At 39.5% G+C, this 16,296-nt stretch overlaps 1 protein-coding gene across 7 annotated transcripts in view; it reads left to right on the top strand.

Annotated features, from left to right (window-relative positions):
• Nucleotides 1-16,296, top strand: part of col12a1b (collagen, type XII, alpha 1b) — a 139,780-nt gene that overhangs the window by 110,737 nt on the left and 12,747 nt on the right. For all 7 annotated transcript variants that reach the window (XM_037750790.1, XM_037750791.1, XM_037750793.1 and 4 more), the window contains 6 exons: nt 3,291-3,449; nt 5,623-5,700; nt 10,896-10,982; nt 12,179-12,232; nt 12,560-12,655; nt 14,921-14,974. In XM_037750790.1, the coding sequence (XP_037606718.1) occupies nt 3,291-3,449; nt 5,623-5,700; nt 10,896-10,982; nt 12,179-12,232; nt 12,560-12,655; nt 14,921-14,974 (528 nt within the window). The remainder of the gene's footprint in view (nt 1-3,290; nt 3,450-5,622; nt 5,701-10,895; nt 10,983-12,178; nt 12,233-12,559; nt 12,656-14,920; nt 14,975-16,296) is intronic.

Below are 16,296 nucleotides of genomic sequence, written 5' to 3'. Positions count from 1 at the left end.
CAGAAAAAAGACGACCACAGTGTTTTAACACGGTACCGGGTCCGTCAGGTAAAAGAGGTTAAACTCCCGTAGACAAGTGAAAGAGTCTGAATCTACCTGCTGACTTCTTTAAAAAGCTGCTGAGCGTCTGTTAAAAGCTTAAAGTGTGAATGGAAATGGTGCTGTGCTTCTTTCTTGGCAGCGTCTGCTCGCCGCGGTCTGTTAAACATGCCTCTGCATGTCCGTGGACGCTGCCTGACCACAAAGCGGTCGAGCCAGCGGGGGCCAGCCCCGTGGTTTTTGTTAAGCAGCGTTTTCCCTCCGTACAGCTGGACTCGGTCTGACCGGCTTCGAGGAAAAAAGTTGTTTTAAAGGCTCACCGCAAAAATGACATCATGAGGAGATGTGGCGAGTGGCGAGGGGAGATCTGAGTCAGGAGAAATGCATTGTGGTATTGTGTTTGTGATTTTAACAGTTTGAGTATAAGATGCCTCAATGTGGCTTCCAATGAGAGGAGAGGGAAGGAATTTTGGGAGATGTGGCGTCCAGAATATGTGATGCTTCTCCAGCTGAAAGAGTTTTCAGTGGAATCTGTGAGATGAGCAGGAAGTCAGGAGAGATGAGCAGGAAGTCAGAAGAGATGAGCAGGAAGTCAGATGAGATGAGCAGGATGTCAGAAGAGATGAGCAGGAAGTCAGAAGAGATGAGCAGGAAGTCAGAAGAGATGAGCAGGATGTCAGGAGAGATGAGCAGGAAGTCAGAAGAGATGAGCAGGATGTCAGGAGAGATGAGCAGGAAGTCAGAAGAGATGAGCAGGATGTCAGGAGAGATGAGCAGGAAGTCAGAAGAGATGAGCAGGATGTCAGGAGAGATGAGCAGGAAGTCAGAAGAGATGAGCAGGAAGTCAGAAGAGATGAGCAGGAAGTCAGAAGAGATGAGCAGGAAGTCAGGAGAGATGAGCAGGATGTCAGGAGAGATGAGCAGGAAGTCAGAAGAGATGAGCAGGAAGTCAGAAGAGATGAGCAGGAAGTCAGAAGAGATGAGCAGGAAGTCAGAAGAGATGAGCAGGATGTCAGAAGAGATGAGCAGGAAGTCAGAAGAGATGAGCAGGATGTCAGGAGAGATGAGCAGGAAGTCAGAAGAGATGAGCAGGAAGTCAGAAGAGATGAGCAGGAAGTCAGAAGAGATGAGCAGGAAGTCAGGAGAGATGAGCAGGATGTCAGAAGCAGGAAGTCAGGAGAGATGAGCAGGAAGTCAGGAGAGATGAGCAGGAAGTCAGAAGAGATGAGCAGGAAGTCAGGAGAGATGAGCAGGAAGTCAGGAGAGATGAGCAGGAAGTCAGGAGAGATGAGCAGGAAGTCAGAAGAGATGAGCAGGAAGTCAGGAGAGATGAGCAGGATGTCAGGAGAGATGAGCAGGATGTCAGGAGAGATGAGCAGGATGTCAGGAGAGATGAGCAAAGCGTTTATTCAGAAGATGTTTACATAAAGCTGCTTCAGTCCGAACCGATACTGACCTTAATCAGTAGATTAGCTGTCGGGCGTGACGGTAAATAGTTCTCTGTTTTTGCTCCACATCATCTGCTGCTTCATCAGTTCAGTGAACTTCACCGTGAAAGTGGAATATTCAGGATTTAAATACTTTTTTGAAGAACATTTTCTCTCTCGATACCGATACCAACACCTCAGCTCAGAGTATCTGCAGTTTGAAGTTTAAAACCTGTACTCCTCGCTGTGTGGAGCTCTTTGGCATCATGTTTTATGTGAGGAAACATCATGAGGTCACTGCAGACTGAAACACTCAACTTTATAATGAAATCAACAAAGAACATGTATTTAATACGGACACCGATACCGTGGTCGTACGTTATCTCTTACATAACATTATTATCCAACATATTTTCATTAACAGTCGCTCGATATACTACGTCACCGGCTCTGCTCGTCGCTCGTCACTGCGGCCGTCCGCAGACGTACTAACGGATTTGTGATCCGTTAAAGACAAACGTAATCTGCGACAAAATCTGTTTCCTTCCAAACAGGAGGGAAAGGTATTATTTAGGAGACATGGACGGTGCAGCGGTTTGCCAGATTAGCCGTGGACAGACAAAGAGATGCTAACACACACATGCACGCACAGGACTGATCTCATTATCGCCTGGCGGAGATAACAAAGACAGGATGCAGAAGCATACAATTAAGATAATTAAAGGTAATTAAGTGAGGTCTTTTTTGCCTCAGCTGTCAACATGTGTGCAGCTTGGTTGTTTGTTGTGTGTATGAGACAAGTTGGATGTGATGGTGTTTATGAGGAAGCGTTATACAGATTTAAGAGCATTGATCAGTACTTGGTGTCAGCAGATATTCTGACTTTAGCTTCTGGATTTGGGACAGAAAAATGTTGTAATGTTGCATCCACACTTTGCTATGAAGTAACCTCTTTAAATGCTGATAAAAGCTGCAGATTTGAGGTATTTGGCATCTTTAATTTAGAGCATACAGCAATATAGAAAATGACCACTTGAACAACTTGAATGTTCTCTGAGATTATAAAGTTTTAAATTTTGCGAGAAAAAACTCTGAATTTCTAAGATTAAAGTCAGAAATTTACTTGAAAAAATACTTGGATATTCTCTGAGATTATACAGCAATACATTTATTAGAAAAAACTTTGATATTTAGTGTTTAAATTTACAAGAAAAAAACTTGGATACTAAGTGTTAAATTTATGGGGAAATACTTGGATATTAAGTGGTAAATATATGAGAAAAAACTTGGGTATTAAGTGCTAAATTTACAAGAAAGAAATTGGAAATTCAGTGGTAAATATATGAGAAAAAAATTGGATGTAAAGTGGTAAATTTATGGGAAAAAAACGTGGATATTAAGTGGTAAATATATGAGAAAAAAATGGATATAAAGTGGTAAATTTATTAGAATAAAATCACAAATATTACGAAAAAAAAGAATATTCTCTGAGATTATAAAATGTTAAATTTACGAGAAAAAAAACTTGGATAAAGTTATGAATTTGTGAAAATAACCTTGGTGAAGAACAAGGTGAAGAAGTGATTTGAATGTCCTCCTCTCTGCAGCAGTTTTCTTCTGAATGAATAGAGAGAAGCGCTGCTTTTCCTCTCTCACATTCCAGCAGTGTTTCAATAAACAGGACTACAGTGAAGCACGTCAGACTCAGCATAACCTAATAATTTACAGGCCATCGGGATAAAAACCAGACACAAGACTTGGTCGTAGAACAAAGAACGTGCCAATAAAACCTGTTCTCTCCTTTCTTTCTCTTTCTCTCTGAAGCTCCATATCCTGGTTTCATCCACCGGAGTCAAACTCAACATCGACTGCCAAGAAGTGGCCGACAAGGAGATCAAGGAGGCTGGAAACACGTCCAGCGACAGCTACCAGGTTCTGGGCAAGATGTCCAAGTCCGTCGGCTCCAAAGGACAATCAGCAACTGTGAGTGAACTCTGGTCCGGCTGCGGTCACGCAGACCCGAGATTCAACCGTCAGTTTACGAGGATTTTAGTTTCATTTGTAAATTAGTCATTTTCTGATTTGAATGATGTGTTGAAGCCTTGAGGAGGATTAAGTTTGGCAGTCTATAAATACTACAAAGCCCCAAACAACAACAACAGTTAAATTCGATTTCAACTGAGCAAAACCACACGAGCTGAACCGTCGTAGTGGATTCATGTGGCTCAGAGTCCAGTTGGAGAAAAATAACAAACGTGTGGTCTGTCGTAAAATGAAAACAATGAAAACAATTGATTGTAATGAAGCGTAATGTCAGAAATGCTTCAGAAGACGTTGCCAGTGTGGATCGCCCTGCTGTCAAAGCCTCATGGGAGCTGTAGTTTTTGAATGAATGACAAAATAATAGTTTTAAGTTTAATAAAATTATAAGTGTTTAAATGTTACTGTCCAGTACAGCCTTAGAGACTCATTTATCTCTAAACTTATCAGATAAAGATAATGTAAAAAACACGTTTTATAGTAATATACTATGTCGGGGTATTAGGGCCATGAAAGGTAAAAACATTTAAATAAAATAAAACAATTACAGAGCCTGGGCAGGGAGGTAATATTCTGAGAAAAAAGTAGTAAATTTACAAAAACAAACTTGGATATTCAGAAAAAACTCAGAATTTCCAAGATTAAAATCGTAAATTTACGAGAAAAAAAATCTGATATTGATCGGTAAATTTATGAGAAAATCACAAATTTTATGAGAAAAAAACTTGAATATTTTCTGAGATTAAAATGTTTTTAATTTGAGAGATAAAACTCGGATTTTACGAGATTAAAGTCGTATATTTACAAGAATTTTTTTTGGGATATTCAGTGGCAAATTCACGGAAATAAATCACAGATTTACGATGAAAAACATGAATATTCCCTGAGATTATAAAGTTTTAAATTGTAGTGAAAAAACTCAGAATTTCCAAGATTAAAGTCGTATATTTACAAGAAAACGAAATTTGGGATATTCAGTGGTAAATTCACGGAAAAAATCACAGATTTATGATAAAAAAACGTGAATATTTTCTGAGATTATAAAGTTTTAAATTTGCGAGAAAAAAACTCTGAATTTCCAAGATTAAAGTTTATTTTAGTTTCAAATTTACAAGAAAAAACCTTGGAGATTCAGTGGTAAATTTACGAAAAAAAAAGAAGAATCTTCTCTGGGATTATAAAGTCAAATATTTGTGAGAAAAAAATCGGATATTAAGTGGTAAATTTACAAGAAAAAAAATCACAAATTTTACGATAAAAAAAAATTCTTTTCTTTGAGATTATAAAATTTTAAATTTGCGAGAAAAAAAATCTTGGATATTCAATGGTAAATTTACAGGAAAAAATTTAATATTCTCTGAGATAATAAAATTCTACATTTTCTAGAAAAAACTTAAGATATTAAGTTGTAAATTTACGAGAATAAGATCACAAATTTTACGAGAAAAAAAACTTGTTCTCTGAGATTATAAAGTAACAAATTTACAAGAAAATAATTACAACTTTAATCTCAGAGTTTTTTCTCTCAATATTACCGTCCTCTCCGGGCTGTGTCAGTCGACTGAGAATTTCTTTGATTGAGAACAGACATATAATATACAGAACATTATACCGTATTGTTTCTTCTTGTTTCTGATAAAAGCATTTTAATGATTCCCTAAAGTTGGTAACTTGACTCAGTCGAATATACAGCAGTGTCTTGAATTCAGCCTTTTATTTGTAGGATAAAAAGTGTGATTTAAACTAAATTTAAAGGAAGACTTGAACGTGATTGATTTAGTCGTAGCATCGTTGAACTCCTCCTCATCTCTCTGTGACATCAGTTAATGTTTGAAACCGAACATTTCCCAACATCAGCAGTTATCTGGGAGGGAAAAAAACAGAACCAATGATTGAACTAAATTAAAGTGGACATTAAAATTAACATATTCCGAGCTGTAGTGTACATTGATCCGTCAACATGAGCCGTTTCCTGTCTTCCTGTGCTTCCCGGGGCTGCTGGGACTCGGCTGTTCTCCTTCTATTTGTCCTCTGGGAGCCGTGGAGGGCGTATCAGAGACACATGTACCACAACACCATTTACATGTTTTCTTTTCTCCCCCCCGTCTCTCCACAGTTCCAGCTCCAGATGTTCGATATTGTCTGCAGCTTGGGCTGGACCAGCAGGGACAGATGTTGTGACCTCCCGTCTATGGTAAGAGGAACTTAACATGCTTACTAGACTCTACCAGCAGCTCCACTCACTCTGTAACCTGCAGCCAGCAGATGAACAATGTGAGGAACATCTCCTCTGCTCTTTAAGTCTATTTAGATTACAATATATAGATCTGGCTGATGCACTTTTTGGCTTCTAGACTAAAGATTTTCTTTGAATTCAGCCCGAAACAACAAAATCTAAATGACTGGCTAAATAAAGCAAAGAGTTTGTGTATTTTCAAGACCTGATTAGACTTTAATGCTTTTAATGCACATGTTGTTTTCTAACCTGAAAGTAAAGAAAATGTCTTTTGTTTGTGGCCGTAGATCAGCTAAATTCACACCACACGACTTGCTGTCTTGTAATCGGCGGCTCATGTTACCACCGTATATGATGAGGTTGATCAAACACTGCAAAGTGAAGGGATGTGGCTCCTTGACAAAAAAAACAAAAGCATTTTTTCGACTTTTTTTTACCATAAATTTGTGACATTATAATCTCACAGAATATTTATGTTTTTTTCCTGTAAATTTGAGAGTTTTTTCTCATAAATTTGCCACTTTAATCTCACAAAATGTCAAAGTTTATCCTTCGTAAATGTATGACTTTAATCTCAGAGAATATTCAGGGTTTTTTTCTCGTCAATTTAAGAGATTTTGTTTCGTAAATTTGTCACTTTAATTTCAGAGAATATCCAAATTTGTTCTCGTAAATTTACGACTTTAATCTCTGAGAATCTTCGTGTTTTTTTTTATCGCAAATTTACGTCTTTAATCCCAGAGAATATTCAGGTTTTTTTTTTTGTAAATTTACGACTTCAATCTCAGAAATTCTGAATTTCTGGCTCCGTAAATTAGTCATTTTTACCTACAAAGGCCCTAACACGCCGTTTTACTGTAGTTAGGTCATCTTGACATGATGAGACAGATTTTATTTCATACACTTTGTCCTGAGATCATTTCTGTTTTCAGCAGCTCTACATAATGAAAACAAAACTCCCCCCAGATCTCTGCAGTCTCACATCTGCTTGGTGTGTCAGAGCTTGTCTTCCTGTTTGTTGTTCCGTCTGCAGAGCATCTTGGGAGCGTTAACGGATCATCTTATAGAAAACTATCAGGCCACCTGGTTTTCCTCAACAGTTTCTGGAAGACTTCGAGACAAATGCAGAAACATTTTAATGAAACACGTTTAGTGTTGCAGCTCACAGCGGAAGTCATTTCCTCCTCCTGACAGTTAAAAAGCAGATGAGTGTTTGTTGTACTGTAACAGCTGCAGCTCCGAACACAGAGAGTCCTCCTCCTCCTCCTCCTTCTCCGTCGTTCTTCAGACTCCGATCGAAAGCTCAGAGCAGAAACAATCCGAGTCAGAAGAAAGAGAGAAATAAACAGCGTCTATTTGATATGTAGGAGTGAGAGCCAGCTGATACAGCTGATGAAGATAGAATATGAAACACAGTCTGAGAAACAGCTGCTTAGATTCATTCATTCACAGATCATATAGATTTCTCCAGAAAATCCTTCATTGTTTTACAAACTGAGTGTTGTTTTCTTGGTTTTGGCTCAAGTTACCGTGGTGATTAACAGCGTCTGTGGTGTGATGAGGTGATCCAACCTTGCAAAGTGAAGCAATGTGGTTCCCTAACAAAAAAAACACATTTTTTTTATTTGTTTTTCTCATAAATTTGTGACTTTAATCACACAGAATTTCTGAATTTATCCTCACAAATTTACAACTTCATAATCTCAGAGAATATTTGAGTTTTTTTTCTCAGAAATTTGCCAATTTAATTTTAGAGAATATTAAATTTTTTTCTCGTAAATTCACAACTTTAATCTTAGAGAATCGTCACGTTTTTTACTTGTAAATTTTAAAGTTTTTTTCTCGGAAATTTACGACTTTAATCTCAGAGAATATCCAAGTTTTTTTCTCATAAATTTTAGAGATTTTGTTTCGTAAATTTGCCACTTTAATTTCAGAGAGTATTCAAATTTTTTCCTCGTAAATTTACGACTTTAATCCCAGAGAATATTCAGCTTTTTTTCTCACAAATTTACAACTTCATAATCTAAGAGAATATTTGAGGTTTTTCTCGTAAATTTGCCAATTTAATCTTAGAGAATTTTCACGTTTTTTTCTTGTAAATGTTATAGTTTATTTCTTGTAAATTTGCCAATTTAATCTCACAGAAAATTCAAGTTTTTTTTCTCATTAATTAGATTTTTTCTCGTAAATTTGATAATTTAATTTTAGAGAATATTAAAATTTTTTCTCGTAAATTTGCCACTTCAATCTCACAAAATATTAAATTTCTTTTACCATTCTTGTTGCTTATCGTAACATTACGACCACTTCTTACTCACCAACTTCAATACTAACATCTGCAAGACGTGACTAACGACTCATGTGACTCACAGGACTGACGATACCGACAAGTCACGTGAGTAAAGACTGACGTGACAAAATAAGTCAACATTACATTTAGTTTCACACGGGACACAAACAGCGTCTCCTGGTTCAAAGTCTTGTGTTTGTTTGACTCGTCCACCTCCCCGCCCGCCCGCCCGCCCGCCCACCCACCCACCCACTCTGAACGGACTCTCACTCTATTAATACTACGTCACTGCTCCGACGTTTAATAACGCTGCGGGTGGGTTTACATTGGAGTCAGCTGAAAGCCCGGTTTGTTGCATACTGGTGCTGAAGGGCGTCTCCGTGCGTTGGTTTCCGATGCCGAGGGGCGCTGACCAAACGACGGTATTTGCGAGTTGGGAGTGAGAACAAGTTGGTTCAACACAAGTACCTCAAAATTGTCCTTAAGTACAGTACTTGAGTAAATGTACTTAAAGTACTCAAGTACTGTTAACTACTGTTAACTACAGTAAAATGTACTGCAGCTTGAATAGACAGAAAATAGAAAAGCTAAAGAGACTTTGCTGATGATCTGTAGGCAGTAAAGAACATTAACACGTGAACTTCTGGTGTTTGTCAGGAGCTCTGCGAGGCCGAGAGAAGAGAGGAACGTTTGTTTGCATGCAGTTAAATATTTGTGCATCAGCAGCAGCGACAGAATGAGCTTTTAAACGCAGGCTGTTGTTTCGTGGCTGGACTCTGGCCTTTCTCACTTCTGTCCCAGCAGAGATCTCCGGAGACGCCGTAACAAATAAAAGCTTTGTCTGAGCGCAGCAGCGGCGGCGGCGGCACGTCTGCGAGTCGAGACGTCCAAAATATTTCTGAAAAGGATTCAACTTCTGGTGGATTATTATCTGGAGCGCTGCGGAGCAGAGACAGCTGCCTGATTGGGACGATTATTAAATGATCCAACTCAGTGTGGGAGTAAATATCCTGCTGGAGGCCAGTGTGGCTTTCATTAAGGAGAACTTTTAACTGTTAGCTGATGCTAAATTACTTCCACTTGTTGGAAGAATATGGAACAAAGATGATCAATAATATTCATGTTAACATGTATGACAGCAAAGAAATGAGATCCAGAGTTTTACTGGAGAATCCTAAAAATAAGTTTATGTCAGTGTTTGTTGTCGACGTCGTCTAAACTGTCATGTGACTTCTGGTGTCTTCTGGAGTTGCTGTTCTGGTGGGTTCGGGAGGTTGAGAGAATAGATAAAGGCTTCTGTTCCCCGTCAGAAAGCACCGTCTGATGGCGAGGTGAACTTTAAGTCTACTCTATATTTAGAATATCGTCACAGCTTTACCTCGCTGTCAGGCGGCCCTTTTCGTTACCTGTGCTCTCTCTTCAAAGCCACCAGACTCCATTCACAAAAACAGTAATTTGACCTCTCCGGGAGTTGCTGGTCTACCGCTGCCTCCATCGGTCAGTTAGTTTGTGTTATTGTGTGACTTTGGTGAATCGTTTTATATCCATGGGCTCATGTGTCTAGATTCCTGCACACGTCTGTGGTGTGATGAGGTGATCCGACCTTGCAAAGTGAAGCAATGAGGTTGCCTAACAAAAAAAAAACTCAATTTTTTAAAATTTTTCTTTTCTCATAAATTTGTGACTTTAATCACACAGAATTTATGAGTTTATCCTCACAAATTTACAACTTCATAATCTCAGAAAATATTCCAAGTTTTTTCTCATAAATTCACGACTTTAATCTTAGAGAATATCCACGTTTTTTTCTCATAAATTTTAGAGTTTTTTTCTCGTAAATTTGCCATGTGTCTAGATTCCTGCACTTATATATGTTTGAGGTACATCCTATATATATATTTTTTGATATAGAGACGCCTCTATTTCATTCTAGCCAATTGGAAAGTATGACAGCAATGGGCTTGATCTTATTCTGATGAGCTGAGAGGTATTTGTATATAGTTTTTCTTAATATACGTGTAACATTACGTTTGATTATATGTGGAAGTCACATGATATGACAATCATGTGACCAGAGCGTTTTTAAGATGGCGTCTCTGCAGATTTATGAAGTCTGAAGAAGAGCTTGTGCTCGAAACGTCACTAACTGAGATGTGCCAGTAAATTGCACTTAAAGTTAACTTTAATTTTGTGAATCCAAATGAACCCTTTAAAACACCAAAGTCACTCGATAACACAAACTAACAGACGGAGGCAGCGGTCGACCAGCAACTCCGGTTCTGTGTTCTGAGAGATAACATTTGTGTTTTTGTCAGCGGAGTCTGGTGGCTTTGAGCGCTATTAACTGACTAAGTCCTCCTCTTCAGGAGTTTTTAGATTCCCCGTCTGTCTCCTCGAGGTTTTACTTTCACAAAAGCTTAATTTCTCAAACCAGAATCCTCCAGGATGCTGCTGCTGTCTCCGTGCACACAGATTTGTTCTGGTGGTCTCCAGGAAACGTCAGATCTCAATCTGGGCTCTGCTCTTTGTCTCGTGCAGCGAGTTGAACCTACAGAACAGAAGTGTTTTTCCTCTGCGGTGACGAGCACAGGGAGACACAGACACTTTTAGTCCGTAATGTTTCTGGAGGGTTGTTGAAGGAAACTCTTTGGATCAACTCGACACCTTTTCAGGACGCTCACTCACAGTTTACAGTCTGTGTTCATGTTCTGAAGCGTGACGGCATGAATCATCTGCTGCTAATGAAGCGACGCTGGTCGATGTGAACTCTTTTCTTTCTGTCAGACTCTGAACGTCTGAAGGTCTGAAGGTTTGAAGGTTTCACTGAGAGACTGTGTTTTATATTTGTGTCTGTTTCCAGAGAGATGAGCTGAAGTGTCCGTCTCTTCCCAACTCCTGCACCTGTACGTCAGCCGGCACCGGGCTGCCAGGAACTCAGGGACCCGTGGTAAGACTCACCTCATTAACATAGAACACCTAGAAGCTGTTATTCATAGTCCAAAAAATACTAGTAAACATGAACAACTCTCTCCCAAATCCAAAAACTGGAGTGCTGAAACAAAACTGGAGCTGCTCCAATCAAATTAAAAATGAATCGTCTTGGCAGTCGATACCTATTAATACAGTACGCGGTCCGGGAAATATAAAGAATCATATTGTCGTTTGAGTAGCATTTCAGTCATTATATTTCAGTGTTCATGTTGCCATACAGACCTAACAACAGTTAATTTGACTTTTGGACAGGCTCTATGCCATCCTAACTCAGGATTCCTCCCTTGGGACGGATCTGGAACAGCTAAAGTCCTGTCCTGAGATGTGACAGGAGGTCTGCAATAGGACACAGCCATAAGTTTAGGAATCACTTCTGTAAGAGGAAGATATTCCTTTCTTTGAAACTTAAGATAGGACAAGCAGCCGCAGTGCCTACATTACCCACAATGCAACTCGGCCAACTACAGGTTTTTTGTTGAGATTCAGGTGTGTTATGCTAGGAGAGGGATTTTCATGCTTTTAGTGTTCAGTTATCTCCAATTTTATGGATTATCATTCTGCGTTTATGTGTGATGGAACATGTTTCTGCTGTGGTATATCACGATGTAATCCCTCCCCTCTCTGGTTATTTATGAGTATCTTTATACTGTATGTTGTACATGGGAGAATATTGCACCCTGAAGCACATAAACTCTGAGAAACTTCTCTGCAAAGACTCATAAAACCTTTTAAAGAGGAGGAGAAGGTGAACAGTGGAGCAGCGTGACGGAGGCCGACCTGTCGGACCGTCCCCTCTGACTGCTGCATCTCACATTCATCTTCAGGCTTTCAGATGATGAACACCACTTCTATGTAACGTCTACTGTTGACCTGCTATCTCCCCTAAAGACCCTCTGGAACCCCCGAAAAACTGGGTCTATTGTGGATCTCAGAGGGTTAATGGTCACAGTTAAAGGGTCATTAAAGTGACTCTCCCACAGCGCCACCACCATCTCCCAGTAGCTGCCTGATCTGGTGTGAATGCATCCTAATACCTAAAGTAAACAGGTTCTATTGACACACTTAAGGGCTTTAAGGATCTTTCAGAGTTGACAGATGCATCTTTGGTCTCGTTTCTGTGATGTTAACCTGCTAAATGTCCGTCCTCCTCAGGGCGCGCCCGGCAGCAAAGGTCCCCGAGGTGAAAGAGGAGAGGCCGGTCCAGTCGTGAGTACCTTTAACCTTCTATCATGAACACTATAAAGAAGAAATGTGTGACGACTTGTTTCTGAGCCGGATCACTCTTCAGAACCTCGATGAAAACAAAAGAGATTGTTTAAAGTAGGAAAGCTTTGAAGAGAGCGAGCACATCTGATTCCACTTATTGAACCAGTGTTCTCCTCCCTGATACGGAGGAGAGGTTCGGTCCGCCGATCGGCAGCATTCCTCCTCTCCTGTTGGTTGTGAACCTCTTTTATATATCAGCAGATATTAACAACAAACTCCTCCCGTGTTTAAACATCTCTTATCTGACCTTTCTGCCGTGTTCAACAGGGACCGATCGGCCCGCGGGGAGATAACGGACCACCTGGACCCATGGGTCTGCCCGGCCCACAAGGACCCAGCGGCCTGTCGATTCCCGGAGAGGCGGTGAGTCTATAAACACACCTGACACACAAACACATGAGATCTACATAAATCCCAGCATGCCTCGGCAACACCGGGATTATCTGTCTATTTATTACGAAGGGAATTTACAAGCCGGGGAGGATCTGTGGCACAGATCCACATTCCTTCATGTCTGAGGGGGAAGACGTGAGACCAGAGAGACCCGAGAGACCCGAGACCTCCATATCACAACGTCTTTATAAATCACAGTCTGGATGAAACGTCTCTGAGATGAGACGCAGATTAAACCCAAACGTTCTCTTTCCAGGAAGATCACACACGACAGTTCTGAACCTTTAGTCTCTGAACTCTACTGCACTTTATAGTCCATGATCCAGGAGGGACCAGGTCTCATATAATCCATGATCCAGGAGGGACCAGGTCTCATAGGGACTCTTTTTAAATGTCCATGTCCTTAGTGGGGGAAAATGTATGACAGCTAGGGATGCACCGATACCATTTTATTTCAGACCGAGTACAAGTATTTCCATTTGGGTACTCTCCGATACCGAGTACCGATACGAGTACTTCTCTGTGCCTAAAGACCCTCGTTAACAGCCAGCTGGAGGGTGTGAACGACACACGGCAGGCTGGGGAGTCCCGCATACGAGGTGGTGCGCCGCCACCGGCTCTAGGTCGGCTTGGAAAGACTCGGGGCGAAGGTGCTTCCCGGGGCCGTGGACAAAGTGTCACCGGGGCGGACTGTCCTCAGTGCGCCCCAACCGCGTCGTGCCCCCAGGGCAGGGCGCGGGACACGTAAAAGGCGCCAGGGGTCTGCGGCGATGTCGGCAACCCACCCGACCCGTCTGGAAACACGGACCAAGGAGTCTAACGCACGCGCGAGTCAGAGGGTGCAAGCAAAACCCCGTGGCGCTATGGAAGTGAGGGCCGGCGTCTCGCCCACACCGTTGTGGAGGTGAAGCGTGAGCGCGTGCGATAGGAACCGAAAGATGGTGACGAGAGGTTAACGTCACGCTGCCGTAAAGTGGTATCGTGCCGTTGTATCGGAGCCGTTTTGCGAGTAACAATAATGAGTTAACTAGGGGTGTAAGAAAATATCGGGATATTATGTTTTGTGATACCTTATCGATTCTGAAAAAATAGATTTTTAGTTAATAACAGTTTATAGTCAAACAAATAAACCTTGCAAAGTGAAGCGACGTGGTTCCTATATTTTATATTTTTCAGGGGGGGGTTTTCTCTCAAATTTATGATTTCATAGTCTCAGAGAATATCCATGTATTTTTCTCGGAAATCTACCGCTTTAAACAAAGGACATTCTAACCTGGTCTCACTTCCAGGGCGTCAAATACTGACGCCTGAGCAGTAGCCCCTCAGTGTCTTGATACCGACGCACCGAGGCAACCGATGTAAACCCGTCCGTGTCGTTATTAGACGCTCAGACCAGCTAATGTAGTTTAAAGAGCTATGGGAGGGAGGGTGTTATATGGGTCCAACAAACCCAGGACTTGTTCTGCCCAAGCAGCAAAATATGAGGATATAATAGATGAAGATGATTGATGATGATATAATAATTTTATTGACCTACAATGGCCCTAATACGCTGTCATACATTCTGGGATAATAATAGGAGACATAAGTAAAACCATCAGGATAAAAAAATGTACATAATGTGACGTATCGTCTAAAACGGTTCGTATGATGTCTTACAAAATAGTTATTCCTCCTTTTCGTTTGTTTGTCCAACAACGTGTATGTAACGCATACTGTCTTTTCAAAATAAACTTCCGTCTTCACAGGAAACAACTTCCTTAGGTTTAGGCAACAAAACAACTTAATTATGGTTTAGGTTTAGAAAAAGATCCTAGTTTAGTTTAAAATAACTCCAGAAGTGACGTAACTTAAGTACATAACGTACGTGACAGATAAATCAACGTTGACTTGTGGTTTCACGCGGGACACTAACAGTTGTCTCCTGGTGAAAGTCTGGTGTTTTTAGACCCACCCATCCACCCGACCTCCTCTCTACGTGGCGTTCGCCACTCTTCCTGTTTTCCACGATTATGTTAATTAAATACAAATTGATTTCATGGCACGAAGACGAGGCGTGGAATTCAGGACTTTAACTGGTAGTTGATGCTTACGTTGCTTCTTTTACTCAAATGAAAGATGTGAATAATGTGTTTATGTTGGACGTATTAACACCGCTGGCAGAACACGAGTCTTCTAAATGTCATGTTGCTCTTCATGATGTTCACTCACGTTGTTGTTGTTCTCTGCCTTCAGGGCCGCCCCGGACCAAAAGGAGAACCCGGCGACTCGGGCTTACCGGGACAGAAAGTAAGTGCATCTCTGGCTGAAAAGACGACTTTAAACAGGAAACGGGGATAATTCAGATTGACTACGAGTGTGTGGCGTCTGGACGGCTCTCCAGATGGGGAGGATTCAGAGAGGGAAGCGGGAGGACGGCTTTCTGAATATTACTTTTAAATTAAATCTGTGCAGAGAGCCAGCCAAGAACAAGTCACCCTGATTAACAGCGCTGGTTAAGTGTTGGCCCGCGGTCGGCGCATCCTCCTCTTCATGGTTGTTGTTTTATCTGGGAACACACGAGGAGCTGCTGCCAACCTGATGAAGCTTTGAGTCGACCTGCAAACTCAGAACAGGATCAATCTGTCTCTGTGTTTGAGATATTTAGTGACGAAGATCAGGTAGCGTTTTGATTTCTTCCTGGAATGAAGCCTCTTAAGTGGAAGTTTTATTAGGTGGTCAAAGATGGAAGTCAACGTTCCTCTCCTACCACTGTCTCACTCATTAATACTGCAGCATCATTCAGGGAAGATGGAATAATCATAAGTTACTCTAAATTAATCGGATTTTTTTTATTTTTTTATCATGCTTTTTATTGTTTCCTTAAGAAGAAAAGACTACAACAACCTAAACCACAACAAATAAAATAATATGTACATATAACAGATTGTAACTGTAAATTGAAAAACAAACAAAGAAGAAAGGTAATAATAATAAAATAAATAAAAATTATAAAATAGAAAATATATAATAAATTAAAAGTTTAAATTTAATTTATTAAGAAGAAAAGTAATATAATAAAATAAAAAATATAAATAAATAAGTACAAATTATAAAATAGAAAATATAATAAATTAAATGTTTAAATTTAATTTATTTAGAAGAAAGGTAATAATAATAAAATAAATAAATATAAGTAAATATAAGTAAATGAAGATAAATAAATAAAAATTAGAAAATATAATAAATTAAATGTTTAAATTTAATTAATTTAGAATAAAGATAATAATAATAAATTAAATAAATATAAGTAAATGAAGATAAATAAATAGAAATTATACAATAAAGAATATAATAAATTAAATGTTTAGATAAATGAATAAAAATAAATAAATAGTAATGATAATAATAAATAAATATAAGTAAATAAAGATAAATAAATAAAAAGTATAAATTAAAAAATATAATAAATAAAATCTTTAGATTAATGAATACAGATAAATAAATAGCAATGATAATAATAAATAAATAAATATATATAAATAAATACAAATTATAAAATAAAAGACTTAATAAATGTAATTTTTAAATTAGTGATTAAAAATAAATACATTGTAATGTCGGTAATAAAT

Source organism: Sebastes umbrosus, chromosome 18, assembly GCF_015220745.1.
Source record: "Sebastes umbrosus isolate fSebUmb1 chromosome 18, fSebUmb1.pri, whole genome shotgun sequence".
NCBI classification, from domain to species: domain Eukaryota; kingdom Metazoa; phylum Chordata; class Actinopteri; order Perciformes; family Sebastidae; genus Sebastes; species Sebastes umbrosus.
The sequence above is the reverse complement of the archived record's forward strand: the minus strand, read 5'-3'. Positions and strand labels throughout refer to the sequence as shown.